Source organism: Bacillus rossius, chromosome 1 (assembly GCF_032445375.1).
Source record: "Bacillus rossius redtenbacheri isolate Brsri chromosome 1, Brsri_v3, whole genome shotgun sequence".
Lineage (NCBI taxonomy): Eukaryota > Metazoa > Arthropoda > Insecta > Phasmatodea > Bacillidae > Bacillus > Bacillus rossius.
This window is the reverse complement of record NC_086330.1, coordinates 78,182,034-78,205,514: the sequence shown is the minus strand read 5'-3', so window position 1 is coordinate 78,205,514 and position 23,481 is coordinate 78,182,034. Positions and strand designations below refer to the sequence as shown.

General features: G+C 39.9%; 1 protein-coding gene across 10 annotated transcripts in view; it reads left to right on the top strand.

Moving 5' to 3' along the window:
• The window catches only part of LOC134538168 (uncharacterized), a 129,353-nt gene that overhangs the window by 85,902 nt on the left and 19,970 nt on the right, over window positions 1-23,481 (top strand). For 9 of the 10 annotated variants that reach the window (XM_063379273.1, XM_063379232.1, XM_063379300.1 and 6 more), the window contains one exon: window positions 21,849-21,965. The exons of the other annotated variant lie outside the window; for it this stretch is intronic. In XM_063379273.1, the coding sequence (XP_063235343.1) occupies window positions 21,849-21,965 (117 nt within the window). The remainder of the gene's footprint in view (window positions 1-21,848; window positions 21,966-23,481) is intronic. 10 annotated transcript variants of the gene reach the window in all.

The following is a 23,481-nucleotide window of genomic DNA, read 5'->3' as shown; positions in this document are numbered from 1 at the left end:
GGAGAAGGAGGGAGGGGCAGGATGGGAAACTGCATAGCCCAACGGAAATGATTAAGGAGTTGGGGTGGGAAACGTTACAGAGGAGAAGAAGAGTGGAAAGGTTGGTCAGGATGTTCAAGGTGCTGAAGGGGGAAGGGGGATGGGGGCAATTGGGAAGCAAAGTACATAGAGGGGAGTACAGAGGACGAAGAGACCACAGATGTAAGCTCCAGAGGGTGTGGAGGCGGACAGAGAGAGGGCGGAACACCTTCCTGGTGAGGACGGGGAGGGAGTGGAATGGGCTGGGGGAGGAAATGGTGGAGGTCAGGGATGGGAGGGAGCTGAGGAGAAAGCTGATGGAGGGGGGGGGGGGAGAGGGGAGTGAGTGGGAGTTCTTGCCACCGGGTGAAAGCCCAATTGCAGGTTAAGTAATAATAATAACAGCGTGTACGTAAACAAAAACAATAACGGAACTAGTATGTGTGCGCATGTACTGTCGACATGAGTAGATTAATTCTCGTGTTTTGAAATAATAATGGGATGATATTACGTCCGTTGTACGATACAAATAGTACATATTCTCGGACTTTTCGTTTGTTGGCTACTTACATCACGATAATTTTTGTACGGTACTTTGGCTAACCTGTGCTGTTTTAATTTATTTCTTGAAATTCATTTTTTTCACCATATTGTTTTTGTCGTGTCTACAGACGTGAAATTTTTTTCCTTTTTTCAATAGTGTTGTGTTCTTCAGTGCCGGTTGTGGGAAGCCTACAACTCACGTAGTTTCAGTTCCCTGCAAGAATTTCCGAAGATTTCCGAAGTTTTGCGTTTCGGTATTAACGCCACTTCAGCCGCTAAATCAATGAAAACAAGCATGTTGTGACTAACCTAACCCAACCCTTCGATTTTTTTAATTTCAATTTTTGAGTGAAATCCAAAGTTGCACGAACGTGGTAGGAAACCGAAACTACGTGAGTTGTAGGCTACCGGCCGGTTGTAGAAATGAAGCGTGTATCTGGGGGATAAAAAAAAGAACGCAATTCTTCAAAACTTTCGACCTAAGACCTAACTATTCAAAAGAATGGCCATGCTTGTCTTCAAATGTTTTGGAACACCACGCGTTTTGTAATGTATGCACGTTTGACTTTTCGATTGCACATGGTGGAAGGGATGACTGTAGAGGGCACATTGAATTAAAGAAACAGGCGGAACATTTTATAGTCATGACGAGCAATAAATCCATATCGTAGTTTTTTCGCTACATCTGAAAAAACGAAAGTAACTAACGCAGAGTTATTGTTTACAAGTTCTTTTGTTTGTCTTCTGTTGTTTGTTTATAAGACAGTTCTTATCCAACCAGGATAAAAGAAGCAAATAAAAATATAATTGTTCAAAAGTATAACTTTGAATACTTTGAATTGAAGGTTGAAAATTTCCTGTAAAATTAATGAAATTTCTTACATATTCAGATGATTGTATTGTTCAAATAGTTTTTTTCTTCGATTCATTAATTTTCATTGTATTCATATACATAGGCCTACATTTTTAATTTTTTTTGCATATTATTGTCCTTTGTTTTCTCTTGTGTGTGTCATAATTCCTCAGGAAAAATTTATTGTGCATGATTTACGCGTACTTTTTAATATAATTGTCATTACTGATGGGTGTGATTTGAGGTTGGCAGCTCTGCCTACAATGTGTCTCCTGACCATAGACAAAGCATCAGCAGAGAGTATGTGAACAGGTTCTTCAAGCGGCCATAGACTAATGACTGAGATACTGAACCTTAAATACTTAAGGTGTTTCATGTGTTTATCGGTATACATATTTATAACAATGCTTATGTTTCAGTATAAAGAACTTCAGTATAACAAACTCAACTATTTTTTGGTCCCTTCATGTTCTTTATAGTGCAGCTTTCCTGTATATGGTTTTTGGTGGACGAGCATTTCCAATGCTTTGAAAATAATAATTACTATTTTTGTATTAAAAATTATTTTTGAAATACTGAATTGGGTCTTAAATAGGAAAAACCTACACTAGCATACAGAAAATTTTCAGGGCTGCATTTTCATCATGAAGAATAAAAAAACACTTCATTACCATACATAAAACAGGTTATCACCTGAGCTTTAAATCAAAGTTTTGTTAGTTTGTTTTAGTATAAATGTTATTAGTAGGGACCCCAGAAAATGGTAAATAAAACTGCTCATTTCGGTGTAAAAAAATTACAAAAGCGGTGCAAAAAATCAGTGTAAAAATAAGCAAGCTGTGCAAAAATCGGTGTAAAAATAAGCAATCGGTACAGACCCCAAAAAATGGTGAAAAAATTATGACATTGGCGGTATAAAAAAAAACTCATAGTGGATAGGCACTACAAAGTAGCAGACTGCCTTACATCGGCCCACTTTGTCTGCCGTTTCATCACACAAGAATACAATCTGTTTGTCTTCTACAGCGTGCCTTACTGCTTCCTTATTTGCCTGGCCAAATTTTGGGACATAAGTTTCTCCAAGAGTGTTGGCTGATGGCAAAACCCCTGCACCTTAAATGTATACATAACTTACAATATTCTTATAAATAGGTAGCATTTATAAGGTTACCTATCGCTGAAAATATTAATGGGCTAATTTACTCAAAACAATTCTTAGCCAAACCTAACCTAACCTTTTCTAGATTAGGTACTGCTGGATTACAGTGTCAAACCATCAATCAATCAGTCAAAAATATCTTGTGGTGTGCTCACCATTTCACAATGCAATCCATCCTATTTAAGTGTTTGTTAATCTGAGGTACTTGCATATTTATTTGAAGTAAAGGTAAGTTGGGCCTAAAGGTAAGTTAATTGATAATATTGTAGGCCTACATATGCTTATGAACTTTTATTAGAGGGGGAAAACATTTCTAAATAAATAAGGCTAACCTTCAGCATGGGTGTTAAACCATTCCCTCATAGCTGGATGATCAGCTTTTTCCAAAGGAATGTTAACCTACAGCATCATATTAACAAAATCAGAAACAAATTCTTGTTTTCTGCACTTTCAAGCTTCTTTGCTTTATTTATGCTGTCGCCTATCGAGATTTATTTAGACACGGTAGAATTTTCTTGACAAAAAATAATTGTCATTTCTGTTTTGTTTTGTGTGTGTCATTTGCCACATGCTTTTTGCACGTGTCATTGTGTGTCCAATCAACCCGCACGTTTCAGAACTTGCACATCATAATTTTGTCCCGCTGATCAAAAATATAAAATCCATCCAATTTCATCTCTCTTTCGCGATCAAACATTGTCTAAGTTTTCGGCATCTTAGCCATAAATTCAATTGTATCACAAAACTTACAAAATGTGGACGGTATTTGTAAACACTCATAGATATGTGCACGCAAAAATGACTGCCATCTTAGCTCCATGCGATTAAATTAGGTTAGAAAAATCGACACCAGTGCGCCTTGCGGCAGAAACGACCATTATTCAAAACACGAAAACTGTGGACAGTCAATTTTGTTATGTTGAAGTGAGCACATATCGATTGTTGACATTTGTTACATTTTGTTTTCATTTGCGATGGCAATATTTACTGCTTGTAAACAGAGTAATAAAAATACGTGGATTTCAGTAACGTCTTAAAATGAAGATAATATCACAGCACTAGTCTTTCAGTCTATGTTTATTTCACGCCTATGTTTATGATGGCGTAAATAAATAGAACTTGCGACATAAGGACATTATTTTGTGCGAAAAAGCGTGAATTTCGTGTGAAAATGCGTGAATTTCGTGCGAAAATTCGTGAATTTCGCGACTATGTCGAAATCATAGGAAAGTCGCAAAATTCGTGTAAAGTATCAAATTTTCGCGTTATTTCGTGAATTTCGCGCTTCACCATTTTTTGGGGTCTCTAGTTATTAGTTATTATGTTTGTATTTTAGAATCTTCTTTCATGGCTTGCACTAAGCAAAGTTGAATTTGGAACTTCATACTATTGTCATATATATTTTTGTAAAATGTGTTTATTTTTATTTTTAGTTTAAATTTAAATTTATAAATTATCATGCCCACCAACAGTTGGGAAACTTAGATACTTTATATTACTATATGTTCTCAAGACTTGATACAGAAGAATAACATTCATTCAAAACAATACAAATACCGTAATCGCTCGCGTAATGTCCGCAGTAATTTGACCACATTTATGGCCCAAAAAATGGGGTGCGGACATTATGCGAGGAAAAATACCAAAATACAAAATTTTGTGTTCTATTCAAGTCGTGTGTCTTTGTTCTAATGAGGAAGCGGGGGGAGGCAGCGACGCGGCAAGAGGAAGAGAGAGGCAATGACTCCGCAGGGGGGGAGGCAGTGCTTTGTCGGGGGGGGGGGAGAGAGGCAGAGGCAGAGGCAGCGCTGCGGCAGGAGGGGAGAGAGGCAGAGGCGTGGCTTAACCTCCCTCCTGCCAGCTAGCCAGCCAACCAGACAAAGGAGTGTTAGAATCCTTGACCCTGCTCCTGCTCAGACTGTTTGCTTATCAGACAACACTGCGACACAGTGTGCCGCAAACTGTATTGTCATCATAGCAGTTGCGGGCCTCGTGGTCCGTATGCCAGAACAAAGCATCGAACCAAGGGCCCGCAAAGAGTTCCAGGCCGCGGATTGCCGCCCACTACCTCTTGTTTTAAAATAGAGTTTATGTGTGGATGTCTGTGAAAATATGATGCTGAGTTACTTCTATAGTGTTGTTTAACTTGTATCCTTTGGTGGGGGCGGTCGGGGCTTTAAAAACCTTCCCCCTGCTGGGGGCTATTTGTGGATAAGAAAGTGGGAAGAGGGAAAAAAAAAAAAAAAAAAAAAAAAAAGGAATGAGCTTTAGAAACGGGTTCGAGTCCCAATGTGAGCAGTTTCAGTCATACTGCCTGCCCGGTGCTCTAGTTGCCAGAGTTAACAGCCTGGATATGCAGAGAGCGTGTATGTGTGTCAGCGTTGAAAGATTGTGTAGTTTTGTCATTTTAGATTTTTTCTTTTCTTTCCCTCCTCCTCCCCTCCCTTTCCCCTTCCCTCTCCCTTCCTTCCTCTTTTCTTTTTCTTTTACTTTTGAGTCTTTCATTTCTGGGCTCTCAGAATGTGGTGATGATGTTGATGATCGGTTTCGGCGCGCGGGAGTGAAAGGCCCAGCCCCTGCTTCCAGGTATGCTTCCCGCTACTGATGTGAATTATTGTGGAGATGAGTGAAGTGACACACTGCACAGGGCGACAGCCCCGCCCAATACGACCCCTGGGAGCTCTCCCCGCGACAGGCCGCCACTCGAGTCCCTCGCACGCTCCAGGAGACCGCCGGCCATGTGGTAGCACAGCCAGTGCTCTGGCTCGCCGCTGTAGCGCACAGACTCGCGGCCGGGTTTCCCGATACGAGAGGTTAGAGTAGGCACCACCGTCCCGCCTCCCCCTGCACTCGTTGCGGTCAATGCCAGAGTCGAGGGTTCGCACACCGGTGACCCCAGATGTTCCTTTCTCGCCTTGCACTACCGGCTTGGAGCCCCCGAGAGAACTCGCGACTGTCGCACCGCGGGCGCGCGCAGGCGCCAGTACAGCCGCGGCGTGTTGAACGCCGCGCCCGCCTGCCCTGCTCGCTCTTCGAGGCACCTTTAACGACTGCGTCCTCTTAGATTTGCCTTTGTCGACCTCCTGTGGCCGCACACTTTTGACCCGCAGTGCGGAGCTCCTCGGGCAGCGTGCACTGAGTCTATTGGCTGTGGAACGATCTGTGGGTCGGTGGTGTTGCGTATCCCCTTCCCTCTCTTTCAGGCGTGAGTGCGGGGTTGGTCCCGGAGTCTGTGGTGCGTGGCTCGACCCCCGCACCGAGTCCCCACGGCCGGGAGCCGTGAGCAGCCAGCGCACGAGTCCCGCCAGTCTCCGTGGTGCGCTCAGGGTGCTGCGAGACGTGGGCGTTTGTAGCTAACGACCTCCTCCGGGTCGTAGCTCCCCAGTTCTCGAATTAGGGCGTTTCTGTGCGCCCTGGCAGTGTTGTAGAATTTTATGTTCCTATTGAGAACCATCTGTGAGATGAGGTGCATGTTTGTAAGTCTGTGCAGAGTTCGAATGCGTGTGTATCGATTCATGCCCGTGATGAGTCGCAGGGCTTGGTTTTGTGCGACCTGGAGTCGCTGGATGGTGCGGGTGGCTGCATAACCCCACACCTCGATGGCATAGAGCATTGCGGGCAGGACAACTGCTTTGTATATGCGTACTTTAAGTCTGTCCGGCAGCACTCGGCCCTTCAGTAGTGGGTAGAGTGCTCCTATTCTCTTCTTGCACTCCGCCACTCTACTGGCCACATGGTGCTGCCAGGTCAGGCGGGAATCTAGATTAAGACCCAGATATTTAGCAGTGGGGGCTAGGGGAATGTGTGTTTCAAATAGCTCAAGAGGTAGTGGCGGTTCCGGCCTGCGACGAGTGAAGATGATGGCTTGAGATTTCTCGGCGTTGGCCTTAATTCGCCATCTCTCAAGCCACCATTCGAAGAGTCGCAGGTATTCCTGCAAGTGCTGTTGAACCTGGTTGATGTCCGGGCCTGTGGCCCACAACGCAGTGTCATCAGCGAAGAGCTGGACGTGCACGTCTGGTGCTGTGGGGATGTCGGCGACATACAGGCTGTAGAGGAAAGGACTTAGCCGCGCCCCTTGCGGCACTCCACTGGAGATTAGTCGTGGCCTGGACAGCTTGCCCTCCACCTTGACACGGAAGGTCCTGCCAGCCAGAAAGCTGGACACGAGGAGGATGTAGCGGGGTGGAAAATGCAGTGATATGAGCTTGTAAATGAGCCCCTCATGCCAGACTTTGTCAAATGCCTTTTCAACATCAAGGAACACGCCCATCATGTGTTCCCGGGCATTGAAAGCATCTGTGGCCGACTCGACGATCCGTGTCAGAGGGTGTGTCGTGGAGTGAGCCTCCCGGAAGCCATATTGAAAGTCCGGGAGCACCTCGAGGGCATTGGCATGCGCCAACAGCCGACTCAAAATCACCTTTTCAGCCAGCTTGCTGAGTGAGCTCAGCAAGCTGATGGAATCCTTGACCCACTTCCCTTCCTCCTTCACTTCCCCTCTTCTCCGACAACACTCCACATCAACACAGCGGCAGCGCGCGAGTCCAGCTTTCTTTATCTTTATGTCGTTTGAGATAGGACTAACTGCTTACGTCTGGCATGCCTCACGACGGTCCTACTGAGAACGGACACTTACAAAATCACCTCCCACCGCTCACAATACATGGCTTGTTGTTTGATGCATGCCAAGCTGCCCTACCCTCAGATAAACCCAGAAAAACACGTTTTTAAATTTTTCTCAAAAATGTTTACAAAACGAGGGGGGCTTATACGCGGGCGGGGCCTTTGACCGTGCTTTGTTCAGTTCAACGAATTTCCCCACCCTTTCAGAACAGGAGAGAAAGGACAGCTCAAGGTCACGGCTTTGTTTACAGAGCCGTCAACTTTCCATTCGTACTGCGTCCTTTAGGGGTAGCCAAAGTTGTGTTGCCCGCCGTAGACGACTGGTGCGGACATTATGCGAATTTTTAATTTTTTCTTTTAAGGATATATAAATAAAGGGTGCGGACATTATGCGAGGGCGGACATTACGCGAGTGAATATGGTATGTTCACCTCCTTGCTAAATTACATCTGAGAGAAACCAGTGGTGACTGAAGAAACAGTGTTTTTTAATCATCTTGTTTTATTGTGCCATGAAGTTTGTCACAAAAAATTATGAAATGCAAAAGTATTTATTGTTTTAGTTTCCAGTATGTAATACAAGGTGAGAGACAAGGTCAGCTCATCCATTAATGAAAGTTGGAAAATAAATTAGCACCTTTAACTAAGACGTAAGGCCAATTGGTTTTTTGTATGGAAACAGCACAACCTGGCCCATCCATACAATGTGTGTGTGTGGAGGTAGTTTTTCAGTGTATTGTAAATGCCTGTATGTGTGCAAGTGTGTGTACGAGCACATCTGAGGGCATAGTGGTAGAATGTGTGCAAGGCCGATAAGTAGGGACATTAACTTTTTGGTAAATAAAATTACTCAAAAGTGGTAAAACAAAAACTAAATAGTGTTAAAAAAAACATGAAAAGCGGTGAAAAAATATGCTTTCACATCACAAAAGCAGACTATTTACAATAAAACACTAACTTATCTTTCAGCACAGATCCATATTTAAGCAGTGTTTGAATTCTGTACACATTATTTTGCCACTAATAAGTCACTTAAACACTAATATTATTTTACACCCTTAACAAACTGACACAACACAACATGCATGTACACATCAAACTGATATGAATCTTAATCAATGATGAGCTTGAATAAAATTTTTTTGTTGAAACTGTTTTTTTGCCAGCAAAAAGTTTAGAAATGTCACTAAGACTGGTCAAAAGAAAACATAGTCATGATCTCTGTTTTCCTCCAGTAAGTTGTGCCGCCTATCTGTCACAACTGTACCATAGGAAGAAAAACACCTCTCGCTGTCAACGTTCGAACATGGCAGCCAAACAGCCCTCAGTGCAGCACAAACAAAAGCAGGAAAGTCATGCTTCATGGAAAGAAGCACTTCTACAACATCAGGCTGTTTCTTTTCTGCCTCTACTTTAGCGATTTCCTTAAATCGTGTGTAACCACAAGCAATGTCGAATGGTGTCAAAACAGTATGTTTCATGCCAGGAAGGGTTTGAAATATGTGACCAAGCTCCTGTTCACGTCATTGAGGACAACACTAGAAGGGTTGAACAGCTTTCCCACCACTTCAAATGTCTTCCTGCAAGGATCTCTTGACATTTGCTCTTGTAGCTTATCCATGGAAAGTGATGCAGTACGCTGGAGTGTCTGCTTTACTTCGGCCTGTAGAACTTTGCTTCCTAAATCTTCTAGTAAAGTAGCAGTTTCAGATTCAAAAATCCCATTTGCTGCTACTGAAAAACCATCTTTCAGTTTCGAAAGTTTACCACAAAGAATATGGCTGGTTGGATATGAAGACCCCTCCAGACAGTCTATAAGTTCCATCAACTGTGCAGCATGTTCTCAAACAAACACGGCTTGGATGTGTACTTTCTGAATATCTGACTTCGGAATAGCATTGAAAAACTGTACTCCTGCATTTGGCGAGTTTTGCATTTCGTTTGAACCGAAAAACTCAACTAGTATGTCAGTCAGATACTCAGAAACATACAACACTGACTTGAACCAGCTGTTTCAGCGAGTGAGGACTGGAACAGGAAACTGACAAATTTTCTTGTCAGTGCCTGAATATTTCTCTGTCAGAAACTGTGTGTAAAAATGTTTGCATTTCCTAGTATTCTGAAACGCTGCCATGCACTTAACAACTGCATTGTTGAGTTCAGTACAAACTTTCGGCCAGATATTGCCTACATTGCAGAGCTTATGAGCCCAGCACTGTACATGCAATACTTCGTCACCCAGAATGACTTTGAGACAGTCACTACACTTGGACAAGTAATGAGCCCCATCACTTGATGAAAGCAACTAATGAATCGTATCTAACATCATACTTTTTCAAAGAATCTAGCACAGCTCTGGAACAATGGGTAGAATTGGCAGCTTCTAGGAAATGAACACCAGCAAGAAAACTTTCTGAGACACATTTGGTTCCATGAGGCGGAAAAGTACAACAAAGACGCACTTCCCTCTCTTGTCTGTGGTCTCATCAGCCAAAACTACTAGATATTTTCCAGCAATTTCAGCTTTAATGGTGGCAAAGCTTTCCTCAGCTGCTACGTACTTTTCTCTCAATGTTCTGACTGTTGTCAAATCTCCAGCCCCTGAAAAATAATCCCCAATAATTGTAGCTATTTGAATACTACTATTACTGAAAGAGATAAATAATGATGCTAGTATTTGTTAGCTTATAACAATTTGTAAATGTCAAACCCAATTTGCAATAATTAGTAAATACATACGGCCTGATCTGTAGAGGCTGTAGAAGAATTTTCGACAAAAAACATATTTACAACTAACCTTCAACAAATTCATGCATCCAGTCTCTGATGTTAGGTTCCTGTAGTTTCTCAAGAGGAATATTTGCCTTCATAAATGCTGTTGTAGTCTTGAGTGCAAAATTATCAGCTGCATCTTTTCTTTTGTTAACAACCTGGAAACTGCTACCAATCGTTTGCTGAAGGATGGCCTTTTTTGCACTTGAAATTCTTTTATTATTAATATGCTTCTTACTTTTTATATGTTTTACTACAGGGTCTCTTCTTTCCCAACTCACACATGCGTTACAGAACTTACAAAACAAAATCTTTCTGTCACTGGAATGAAAGCCTTCAGCAGAGAACTCATTTGCTCGAGTCAAGGCAGACTCTACAACTTTCGGCATTTCTGCCGATTTCTACCTTACACGAAATCGCAATCACAACTTGTAACAAAACAAGTAATTATATGTGATGAGCCTAGTAACACCAACCTTTCACACAAATGTTAAGGGAATTCAAAAAATTAATAATGCGAAATCATGTTTGTAAACATTGCACGCAGCCCTAGAAATACAGCATCCATAGGGATCAGTAAATGGTAACTACCGCTGATTAGTTAACAGGTTATTCACGTTTGCACTTTGCAGTGAAACATTACAAAGTCAACACGTCTAAAATAATATTTTAAAAAATTTTACCATGAATCTCATTTTTCCATTAGATAAACTTTTTTTTCCCTCCCATTTTAAGACTACGTCCAAAAACTTTATTTTCCGAATGATACGAAGTTGAAATCCATTGCATTGTAAGTTAGAGAATTACAGTTTAATTATTTAACAGAAAAAATTTTCCTATGTGTTAATTCCATTTCAAACACAAGTTCAATCTTCATAAAATTATCTGTTTTGTCGCCGTATGAGAATGAAAATCCAGCCAGGCTTATCTGGCATCGTCATAAATGTTTGGTTACGTGATGCCTGTATAGAGATCGTGAACGTAGCATGATATCGATAGTTCTCTTTGCATGCACAGCACGCTCCCTGTCTCCAGCCAAATAAACTACATTTTCTAATGTATGCTACCCGCCTCAAACTGCTGTAGCCAATTTTGAAATGCCTCAGCTTCTGGCTTGACAATTCTGGCGGGCCAACAGATATGCTGGCAGTATGGAAATTACTAAGACCGTCGAATAAGCTATCGTTGGTAGACGATACTCGTCTGGTACCTAATACTTTCCTCAATGACTTGATGCATTAGTATCCAGATTCTCTTAAGGAATACCTCACTGCCATTGACTGCCAGTGCTATTTACAGCGAACCTTAGTCGGTACATAAATTTATATGTTAAGGGCGCCTTTGGACTACTGACTTATAAATTAGACAAATGAAAAAGGATCTTTCGCACGATTAGAATTAAATATCGTTTACTTCACACAGTAACCAGAGTCACAATATATTTATAATCAACCATTTAAATTACAATTATAATTTAATTTTACTGTGAGAGTTATAACTTCTTTTAGTACGTAAGAGTGAAGCCTTTCCTAACTAGTTGTACAGTAAAGGTCCGTTATAACGTAAATTTATACGGTGCCAAAAGTTTATGTTATAGCGAATTTTCGTTATAGCCAAAATTAAAAAAAGAAATCTTATTTTTGTAGCATTTTTAAAATATATTATTTTCTCACTTGTTTTTACTATGGAAATCCACAACATAGTAAAGGAAATATACATAAAACTTACTAAAATAACATTTTTAAGCTATATCAGCACTTGCCGACTGCGAAATATGAGACCGCGTGGCCGTGATAAGGCAGTCACGCACATCGTGGCTAAGCGCACAGCTGTTTGTTTACATGGAGACGGGCGGGCGGGGTCACGCAAGGTCATGCCGGCCGCTTCCTGTCGCTTTGACCGCAGCTGGTTTGCTGGAGATGTGCGCTAAGCTGATGATATCGGGTGCATATTCGCGGAGTTTCGAACACTTACTAACAATATGTAAAATCAAAGATGTAGTGAAATTTATTTTAAAATTTGTCACATTATTACTCACGTTGACACCTATGAAAAATGTCAAACACAAAAAATTTTTTTAAAAAATCTCTAATTACGTTGGACCATACAAATTATATAAAATAATTATTCCGACAATTGGTCAGTAACACAAAAATAATCACTAGTACAGACCCTTGGAAAATAACACAAAATTAAAAATCACTTTTTAAAAACGAATTAATATTGTTTGCCTTGATTTAACTAGACTTACGGACAAAATAAACGACTGGACCTCTTGGAAGTTCATCAAATCTTTCGTAGAAGCATTTGTATGCTGATAAAAACGACTGATTGTGTCAAGTGCCTCCATCATTGACGTTTTCGACGGAACAGATACGTCACTTGGTTCTTGGTCATTATTGTCATCATCTTCAGACGCCGCTTCGTTTTGATTAGAAGAGACGAGCTCGACAAGTTCCGTGTAAACAACAATACACGTAGTGCCTTACACTGAAACTACACCGTACGCAACGCTTACGATGCAAGTGTGAGACGAGTTATGCTCATTTACGGGCTACAGTCGGCGTGATTCTAAATAAGTAATGCTCGCAGCAGGGCCCTGTCGCAGTGGTTTAACGACACTTGCTTTCGTCGCCGCGAGGCAAGCTATGCTCGCTGTGGGGCCCCACCTTGTGCGGTGTTGCCAAGACGGCCACATCATGCGCGTTGTTTCATTTGCCGGACGCGTGGAATTGTGCTAAGCTGTTTATCATTTATTAAGGAAATTGTAGATGTTTTCTCATTGTTTTAGAGCAAAATTACAGGTGTGTAATCTATCGCTATAGCGAAAATGAGCCCACGCTGCATTAGTTATTTCCAAAATTTTTATCCTACGCAGCATATGCAAAACTGACGGTGCCGATGGCAATTATCGTTATAGCGGACTTTACGTTATAGACCGTATTCGCTACAACGAACTTTCATTGTATTTCAACATACGTTTTGCGTGTAGTCTACCGACTAAACTAGTATTTCGGAGAACACGAGCGATGGTTCAGGACTACTGGGAATCTTCCTGGATTTGGGTAGGCAATTGATTGAAACTGAAAAGAATGTTTAACGCTACGGCGAATTTGACATCTCGTTCCGCAGCAACTTGACGTCCCTCTGGCTCTGGAAAGTGGTAATATCAGAACAGATGAACCTCACCAAACGGTCTGCTCGCAGAAGAGGACACTGCCACGTTCGACGACAGCGGGATGTCGTCACGACAAGGACTCGTCCTCCGGGTGTCGAGGTCGGCACTGACAAACGCTAGAAGCTTCTGATGTCTTCCTTCCGGAGTCGTTCCAAAGATTTTAAATGTCTTTCTCGTAGTTAATCACCAACAACCGTTTCGACCGACGCGGTTGAATATTCTCTTGAAGTTCGGAAATTTGCCTAATTCCGTCACTAAAATTGCAGAAGTTACAATCAACTCGTCGTCGTCAGCTATAGAACGCACTCTGCGGTTGTCCCGGATCAATTTAGAGTATTTCGGGAGAAAATAGCCGTTCATCCCGAATAACGTTTACTCTCTTCGGAGGTCTTTTTTAAAAGGCCTAGAATCCTTCAAACGTTCTAACAAAAAACAAAAATTATTTTGACAACCAACGACGAAGCAATTTATAAAAAAAAACCTAGTAAGAGAAAGGAAGAAGATGACCGCGATAAATTGGATATATCAACTTATAAAATCCATAGAAGACATGACTAACCATTCAATACTTTCCCTACTAATATTTAAATCATAAAATAAATAAAATTTAGGCTTCACTCGCACGTATTCCAGAAATATATCTCGTGTACATAATTTGTTTCATTAATTAAAATCAATTTATTTATCTATGAACAAATTGAGCGTTTATATTTTGAAAGCCCCGAATGCACTCTTTTGTGGTTAGTATGTACTACAACGCCTATAACGGTTCGATATACAAAATAAAACAGTTCAACGCCAATTGTAATTTTTGTTGTTTTTTATTTTTTTTCAAATAGAATGCACCGACGATTCCGAACACTTTCAAAAGAGGTTACTCATTCAGTCCATATACATCTGCCCGTCGAAAAACTGCTGGTAGCTCGCATGATGAGAAATTACCGAAAAATAATAGCGTAGATGAAGTCCTTCAGTAATGTTTTACTGCAAGTACACGAAGATGGTGCGACCTGCCGCACCCAGCGAAAACGAATCTCGCTCCGAGCCAAAACGCCTACGAAGGTGGCCGCAATTTCTAGTTAAGTTATACCCGAAACGAAATATATAGAAAATTAGGTTGATTTAATAATAGGCCTGGCTCCGACCACCAACGTGAAATTATCTCTTCGTAAATTACATTATAATTTAGCGAGAAGCCATCGAACGCGACCTACTCGTCCAGCGTTCGACAGACGACTGGTGAAATCCTGCCACTGTCTCCTCCACGCAGGGAGTAGACGTCACATGACCTCACCGACCAATCACAAGCACGCTTCATTCATGCTTACAGATACAAGCCAATCACAGAACGAGTTACAATACATGAAAAAACCTTTTACACACAGAACACTGGGCTTCCCCTGATCTGTCTCTTTTCAATTTCACATCGAAATCGGGGACTTCCATTCTCGTTCTCTCTCCCACACCGTGAGAGAGCAGTTATCACTCAGTTCCCATGCAGGGGGGGGAATTACCGTCGTTATCTCGGTTGGCGGGGAAGCACTGTTCCTTTCTCACTTCCACTCACAGGCCTCTCATGCCTCTCTTTCTAACCATCACACCAGCCCAGACACAGTACAGTGTTTTAGAATCATCCAACACGTTAATGCACATTATAAACAGCAATTATAATACAAATTACTTTACCAAATTAAAATCATTTAGAAATAACCTGAAAAAGTAGGCCTAAACAGGTAAAATTCTAGTACAGTGGCTCATTTGTGAATAATTACATAAAAAATAGTAATGATTAAAAATGTCCAATAAAATACAAAATACCTTCTTAAAAACATAGCAAGTAAAAAAAATATCAACCCAAAATATATAACAAACGGTAAAATATCATTAGAAAGACTTTTTAAGAAATATTTACATTCATAAAAATAGTTTAAAAGAAAAATTATTTAATTAGGAGGGCAGGGTTCTGCAACATTACATTACCCCCCAACTTTTCAATTAAATTAACACTACATTTAATTGAAAAGTTACAAAAGTGAAAAACATAATCTGTACAAAATGAATACAAAACTTCCTGAGAAATAAATGCATCCAGTAATTAAAACACTTGTTTATATATAAATTCAAAATCTGTTCCTTAAATATTGCAATATTAATTCCTTGTCAAAAAGCCAAAAATTTGAAAACATCTCCCTTACTACAAAGGGTCAACAACTCTCCACAAATGGTTATCTCCCTCTCATCAGTGCAAAATACAAATAACTTTGAAACTGGTTTCTCTATAAGCTTCAAGCAGACACCCCCTGGTCAACGAAGACTCTTCAATAACAACAAAAAACTCTGAACAACTTACTTTTACAACCGTGGAACCTCATCACCAGCTGTAATATCCTCCATAACTACCTCAACGACGACAAATAAACACAAAAACTTCAACATCTTCAAAAACTTACACCTCGGCAGAAACCTCGACGACGACAACAAATCTTCAACTCCAGGAATTACGTCTCCATGACCACCTTAACGATGATAAAAATTTCCAACCTCAACGACGACGACAAATAACCTCCAAACAAATAATCTCCTTTAAAATCCCTTAAAAACCACTGTTAGTCTGATTCTCTGCTGCTTCTGACAAACTCCTCAAAATCTCATGGAACAACCACTTTAACCCACAAATCCACCAATATCTCCACTCTTCATATCTGCACTAACAAAAACTTGACAACACTATTACTTCAAAACTGTTGACACAAAATTTTCCCAAACTCCCATCCAAAAAAACAACTTATCAAATTCTAAAATTATAAATTTGTAAGTATCTTCACAATACCTCTATCATAACTTCAACCACTGGATAAAACTTATTTCAAACTCATACTTAGTCTGCTCAACATGATAACACACGAACTATAATTTCTAAACAGATTCATCAAATTCCTAGGACACTGAAACTCACATAGTAAACTTTCCACCACAAATACAACTCTAAAAAACATTAAATTAAGTATGTAAAACTTTAAAAAACTTTTTTATAACCCACTACATCATCACTAAACATATTCAAACTTTCTTATTAGAATGTTACAACTCATAATATTTACATTAAATACACACAAACTTAATTCTGTTATCAACACTCTGCATTTTCATTTGACATTATTCACTTACATTTCCTAGTATCATTAACTATAAAATAAAAAACAAACAAAAACATTGTTATCAGACATAAAAAATACACACAGTTCCTTTCCTCCATCATGCCTAACTCCCGAGCTAGCCGAAAGGTAAGGGGCGCCCAACTACAACCCTTTTAGCTGCTAGTCAGCTCGGCTAACCTATTACACATAACAATACACAAAGTTTTACCAACTCTCTTCTCCATTCTTTACTCCCTTCTTCCTAACTCCCGAGCTAGCCGAAAGGTAAGGGATGCTCAATTACAACCCTTTTAGCTGCTAGTCAGCTCGGCTAACCTTTTGACGAAATTTAAAACAAAAAATTATACAAAGCTATACACAAACATACACTGCACTTGTCATTACACATCAAGTTTTATGCTTTACATACCTCTCTTAATTTTCCATAAACAACAAGTTGACAATTCTATAGTCATGGCGTGACAAATACTTCATTAAGATACAATCGTATGTTTCTACTCTCCAAAAACAAATTACATGAACTAATGTCCTTCCTCAGGTTTCAAATCATACCTCCCCTTTCAGCAACAGCAGCATATATATTAACATTGATGAGGGGTGGGAGCGACCAAGGAGAAGGGACTCACCCTTGCAAAAAAAAAACATCGGACTCCATGCCGGAAACACATTTAAAATTAACCTCCTGGCCCCCCAGCTGCCTCACAAAACACATTACACCAAAAAAATACCTTTGCTGCATTATTTTGGGCAATACAAAAATTCACCTAAACTCTGGCCATCATTAACACACACCTGCTTCTGCAGCTTCAAAACTCGACGACTGTTATTCATTAACGTATAGCATTACATTTCACACCTTTAATATAGGATGTTGTCACCCTGTCATTTAATCCAAAATAAACATTTAGCATTACCAATATGTGTGGCACTTGAATTTAAAATATTTAACCATTTCAAAATTGTATCTTTTCTCAAAAAAAAAAAATAACTCATAATAAATTTTAGTCAACATCTTCCCATGTCACAGCATTAAACAAATCAAACATTAGCCAAGTGCAATGCAATTCTCATAATGTAAGCATTTCTTCACATAATATTTAATAACTGTCTACTCAAAAATAATTTATACCATTATTATTATTACAACAGAAAATATTCACATTAACTTTGATGTATTTATCTTCCTTCTCTTTAAAATCCTTATTATTCATCTTAAAAATTTGCTGTCATAAATATTTTGTACATTCCTACATTACACCATAACTATTCTTCAAAAAAATACAAAAACTCTACAAAAACAAAACATTATTAAAAAGTACACAATTCAAAAAATACCAAAAAATTCTGAAAAACTTTACAAAAAAATGGCAAAAATTGCAAAAAAATTTAAAAAACATCAAACACGACAAAACTAGTTTTGACTCTACCTCTCCATCTCGGCCGTGGGCCAAACACGCCAACATACACTGTTTCCAGAGGTTGCATCACCCCTGTCCATTTACTATTACTTTCTTTTGCCTTTGAACAGAACAAAAAACTGTTTACTATCTCGGCGATAGTTCTGTACACATGCTTCCACACAAAAAACCTCTGATCCTGTTGCATAATTTTACTCACATGTATCGGTGCGAAAATTTCAGTTTGTACCCTATTCAGTACCCACAACCCACATCTTCTTACATTACTGCTTACATTTTGACAAAATCTCCCTTTTATCATTTCTCCGCAATCTGCAAAACTCAATTCACCGATCAATTCCTCAGCAAACTCATCCTTAAGTGTATCTGAGAACGTTTGCATTTCAATTTCTACTTTTTTCATCTGTTTACACAAAATCCTGTTCACATGTCCATTAACTCTTATTTTACAAAATGTTTTCTCTACATTATCCGAACATTCCCTGTTTACTTCATCATGAAATTTTTCAAATGTGTTTTCAATGTTTATTTTTTCATTTACATCATGTCCAAAGAATTCAATATTTTCTTTTGACACTATTACTTTCATTTCACAAGTTCCTAAACTAGTTAGTTCCCTTTCCACTTGCATTTCTGCCACATTATTTGCACACCCATCTACTTTGTTTGTACTTGTGGCTATCTGTTCATTAATTTTAAAGTCATCAAATTTGTTCTCCACCCTGCCGAATTCCTGTCGCAACTGTGTGCCTATTTCACTCCTTAACTTAGCAATCTCTTGTGAATTTACCTCAATTTTGTGAATTCCCTGATCTATTTTGTTGTTGGTTTCATTCTGTCCCTGTTCAATTTTACTAGTAAGATCCTGTTTTAATTCCTGTTTCAACTCCTGTTGTCCCCGTTCAATTTTTTGTGTCATGTCCCGCATCATTTCCTGACTGTTTTGTTTCATTTCCTGTTGTCCCTGTTCCATTTTCTGGTTCATTGACAAAAGTAACTGCAAGATTTGGTCTGACCTCCCATAACCTCAACTGGGCTACTAATCGTCATAATGAAATATACAAATTACAAAATTTTACCATAAATATTAGTTAAATTCTCAAAACCCATATAAATAACATAGTTTCTCTTAATTTTTCCACTTGCTATTATCGGCGACTCATCCCACGTTGTCCCGCGAAGTGACGATCTCGAAGTCCCGCGATGCGACGATCTCGATGTCCCGCGATGAGACAGGCCCGAAGTCCCATGACGCCTTGGGTCGCTCTGTCCCTCGAAGTACCGTTTTCCGTCGTTTCTCTGGAACACTTCACTCGCTGAAGCAGCCAGTCAACTCTCGCCGCATTCGTCGCTCAGCTGCGGCGAAAGTTCTGGGAGATCATCTTTGTTTACCGCCGAAAATGTCCGTCTTGCTCTCAGGGTCGTGTCCAAATTCAAGCCGCGCGGCCGGGCGCCAAATATAACGGTTCGTTATATACAAAATAAAACAGTTCAACGCCGATTGTAATTTTTGTTGTTTTTTATTTTTTTTCAAATAGAATGCACCGACGATTCCAAACACTTTCAAAAGAGGTTACTCATTCAGTCCATATACATCTGCCCGTCGAAAAACTGCTGGTAGCTCGCATGATGAGAAATTACCGAAAAATAATAGCGTAGATGAAGTCCTTCAGTAATGTTTTACTGCAAGTACACGAAGATGGTGCGACCTGCCGCACCCAGCGAAAACGAATCTCGCTCCGAGCCAAAACGCCTACGAAGGTGGCCGCAATTTCTAGTTAAGTTATACCCGAAACGAAATATATAGAAAATTAGGTTGATTTAATAATAGGCCTGGCTCCGACCACCAACGTGAAATTATCTCTTCGTAAATTACATTATAATTTAGCGAGAAGCCATCGAACGCGACCTACTCGTCCAGCGTTCGACAGACGACTGGTGAAATCCTGCCACTGTCTCCTCCACGCAGGGAGTAGACGTCACATGACCTCACCGACCAATCACAAGCACGCTTCATTCATGCTTACAGATACAAGCCAATCACAGAACGAGTTACAATACATGAAAAAACCTTTTACACACAGAACACTGGGCTTCCCCTGATCTGTCTCTTTTCAATTTCACATCGAAATCGGGGACTTCCATTCTCGTTCTCTCTCCCACACCGTGAGAGAGCAGTTATCACTCAGTTCCCATGCAGGGGGGGGAATTACCGTCGTTATCTCGGTTGGCGGGGAAGCACTGTTCCTTTCTCACTTCCACTCACAGGCCTCTCATGCCTCTCTTTCTAACCATCACACCAGCCCAGACACAGTACAGTGTTTTAGAATCATCCAACACGTTAATGCACATTATAAACAGCAATTATAATACAAATTACTTTACCAAATTAAAATCATTTAGAAATAACCTGAAAAAGTAGGCCTAAACAGGTAAAATTCTAGTACAGTGGCTCATTTGTGAATAATTACATAAAAAATAGTAATGATTAAAAATGTCCAATAAAATACAAAATACCTTCTTAAAAACATAGCAAGTAAAAAAAATATCAACCCAAAATATATAACAAACGGTAAAATATCATTAGAAAGACTTTTTAAGAAATATTTACATTCATAAAAATAGTTTAAAAGAAAAATTATTTAATTAGGAGGGCAGGGTTCTGCAACATTACACGCCGATAGGGCATGGTACATTTACGTTAGTAAGTTACGTTTCATACTCGGGTGAAGGTTTTCATTTTCAATTCAATTAATATGAAGTATGTTTTTGTTGAATGCCTCATTAATTTTAATTGTGTGACATGATTTTGTATTCTGTGATTATTAAATAAACGTAATTTTCGTGCAGCAGTTCTGTTATGAAAAAAAAATAACCTCAACAGAAATGCTTTTCAAACTTCAAATTTCGTGAATATATTTCAAAATTGTTAACATTTCGCGAAAACCCATCAAAATGATGAAATTCACGTTTCTGCGACAAAAATTCGCTATTGCGAAAAGTTCATGTCTCTTCCGATAAGCTAGTATTATAGGACTCTTATTTTTTTTTGCCCACTTTGAGATGATAATCTAGGGCTTCACAGCAGTGATGGACAGAAAGTTGAAAAGAGGGAGGTGTTCTATTTTTTTGCTACTCACCGCTAAGCAAGTGAAAAGCATGCCTGCACCATACCCATATGTCCCATGTTACGATATTAGAAATAGCTTTGCCGTAGAAGATGAGGTGAAGAAATTGTGCCAGGAACTTACTGAACAGCGGATACAGAAGCCAAAGGGGAGATAGACCAGTTTTAACAACCTCGCTTTTAAATTTTACAGAATATAAAAAGAGATCATGGCATAAAATAAACGATGAAATGTTACAGCAATTAACGCTGATGATGACGAGTGTTATGTGAGTGTGATCACAAGCTGTAGAAAACAGGCAGCAAGTCCAACAAATAAAGCAGAGTAAATTATGGGCTCTGTTGTTTATCAATCTGTAATTAATCATTGTACAAGAAACAAAATATTAAAATATCAAAATGCATAGTGAATATTTGTGTTGCTGCAAATAATATTTTCTTCTTGTTGCAATGACAAACAGCCATGGAGCGTGGGGATGCTGGACTCCCATCCCAGAGGACGCGGGATGGAATCCTGGTCCGGCTTTGTTGAGTTTGGTTTTTCTTGCTTTCCTGAAACCACAGTAGGCAGGTGCTGGGATGACATTTCACTGCAGGCCATGGCGGTCCTTTTCCTACTCCCTGTTGTGTGTTCACCTTTTGTCCACCTCATTGCAATGGGACTTTACGTTAGTGGAAAACTGATTGATATGGAACTATGTGCCAGCACTAAACAAAATAATTTATCTTTGGCTTCCTGATACAACTCCAGTTAGTTGTAACAGCTCTCCATCGGTATAAACCCAAGTATACTTTTGAAGCCAGTGAAAAGGTAAAGCAAACTATCAGTAGCAAAGGGTGGACACTAAGCTGGTTTAAAACACATTTGAGGATGAAGGATTTAGGATTTCTGCAAGAGACTAATGCTATAGTTTGTCGGTGATCCGAGTAGGAAAACCACCCAATGTAAGTTGTGATTGAGGGTCGGATATGAACCTCGCGCACGCGTACTTGACAGATGCGACCCCCGAGTAGCTGCCTGGAGATATCGTGGTTGTGCGGACGTCCCTCGGCTTGAAGCGGGCGACGGTGCAGCCCCAGATGTCGAGGAAAGGCAGGCAATGACAACACACAGGTAACGAGCGTGGTGAGCTGTGTGGGTGCGCCCGTGGTCCTTCCTCTTGAAATGGTTGCCTTCCATTGCTTGGTCACTGTGCAAGTGCCACTCTGACAAGTACAGTAAAAGTCCATTATAACATAAATTTATAACGGCGCCAAAAGTTTATGTTATAACGAATTTTCGTTATAGCCAAAATTTAAAAAGAAATATAATTTTTGTAGCATTTTTAAAATATATTATTTTCTCGCTTGTTTTTACTTTGGAAATTCACAACAAAAGTAAAGGAAATATACATAAAACTTACTAAAATAACATTTTTAAGCTATATCATTACTTGCCGACTACGAAATATGAGATCGCGTGGTTCTGATAAGGCCATCACGCACATCATGGCTAAGCGCACAGCTGTTTGTTTACATGGAGACAGGCAGGCGGGGTCACGCAAGGTCATGCCGGCTGCTTCCTGTCGCTTTGACCGCAGCTGGTTTGCTGGAGACTGATCTTATCGGGTGCATATTTGCGGAGTTTTGAATACAAAAAAAAATTTAAAAAATCTCTAATTACGTTGGACAACCATACAAATTATATAAAATAATTTTTCAGACAATTGGTCAGTAACACAAAAATAATCACTCGTACAGACCCTTGGAAAATAACACAAAATTAAATATCACTTTTTAAAAAACGAATCAATTTTCGTTTGCCTTGATTTCACTAGACTTTTGAACAAAATAAACGACTGGACCTCTTGGAAGTTCATCAAATCTTTCGTCGAAGTATTTGTATGCTGATAAAAACGACTGATTGTGTCAAGTGCCTCCATCATTGACATTTTTGACGGAACAGATACATCACTTGGTTCGTGGTCATTATTGTCATCATCTTCAGACGCCGCTTCGTTTTGATTAGAAGAGACGAGCTCGACAAGTTCCGTGTTCAACTCCTGCACGCTTACGATGCAAGTGTGAGACGAGTTGTGCTCATTTACGGGCTACAGTCGGAGTGATTCTAAATAAATAATGCTCGCAGCGGGGCCCTGTCTTGCTTTCGTCGCCGCGAGGCAAGCTATGCTCGCTGTGGGGCCCCACCTTGTGCGGTGTTGACAAGACGGCCACATCATGCGCGTTGTTTCATTTGCCGGACGCGTGGAATTGTGCGAAGCTGTTTTTCATTTATTAAGGAAATTGTAGATGTTTTCTCATTGTTTTAGAGCAAAATTACAGGTGTGTAATCTATCGCTATAGAGAAAATGAGCCCGGCTCATTCGTTATTTCTTTTTAATTTTTTATCCTACGCAGCATATGCAAAACTGACGGTGCCGATGGCAATTGTCGTTATAGTGGACTTTACGTTATAGACCGTATTCGCTACACCGGACTTTCACTGTACATTGTGTGCACCCTTGTTTTCATTTATGAAATGGGTTCCTTTGTGACAAATACAAACTTAGCACTTTTAAAAATTCTGGAAGAAAAATTTATAACATTTGATAATTGGTAGAGACCTGTTAAGGGGAAATATTTTTTCATAA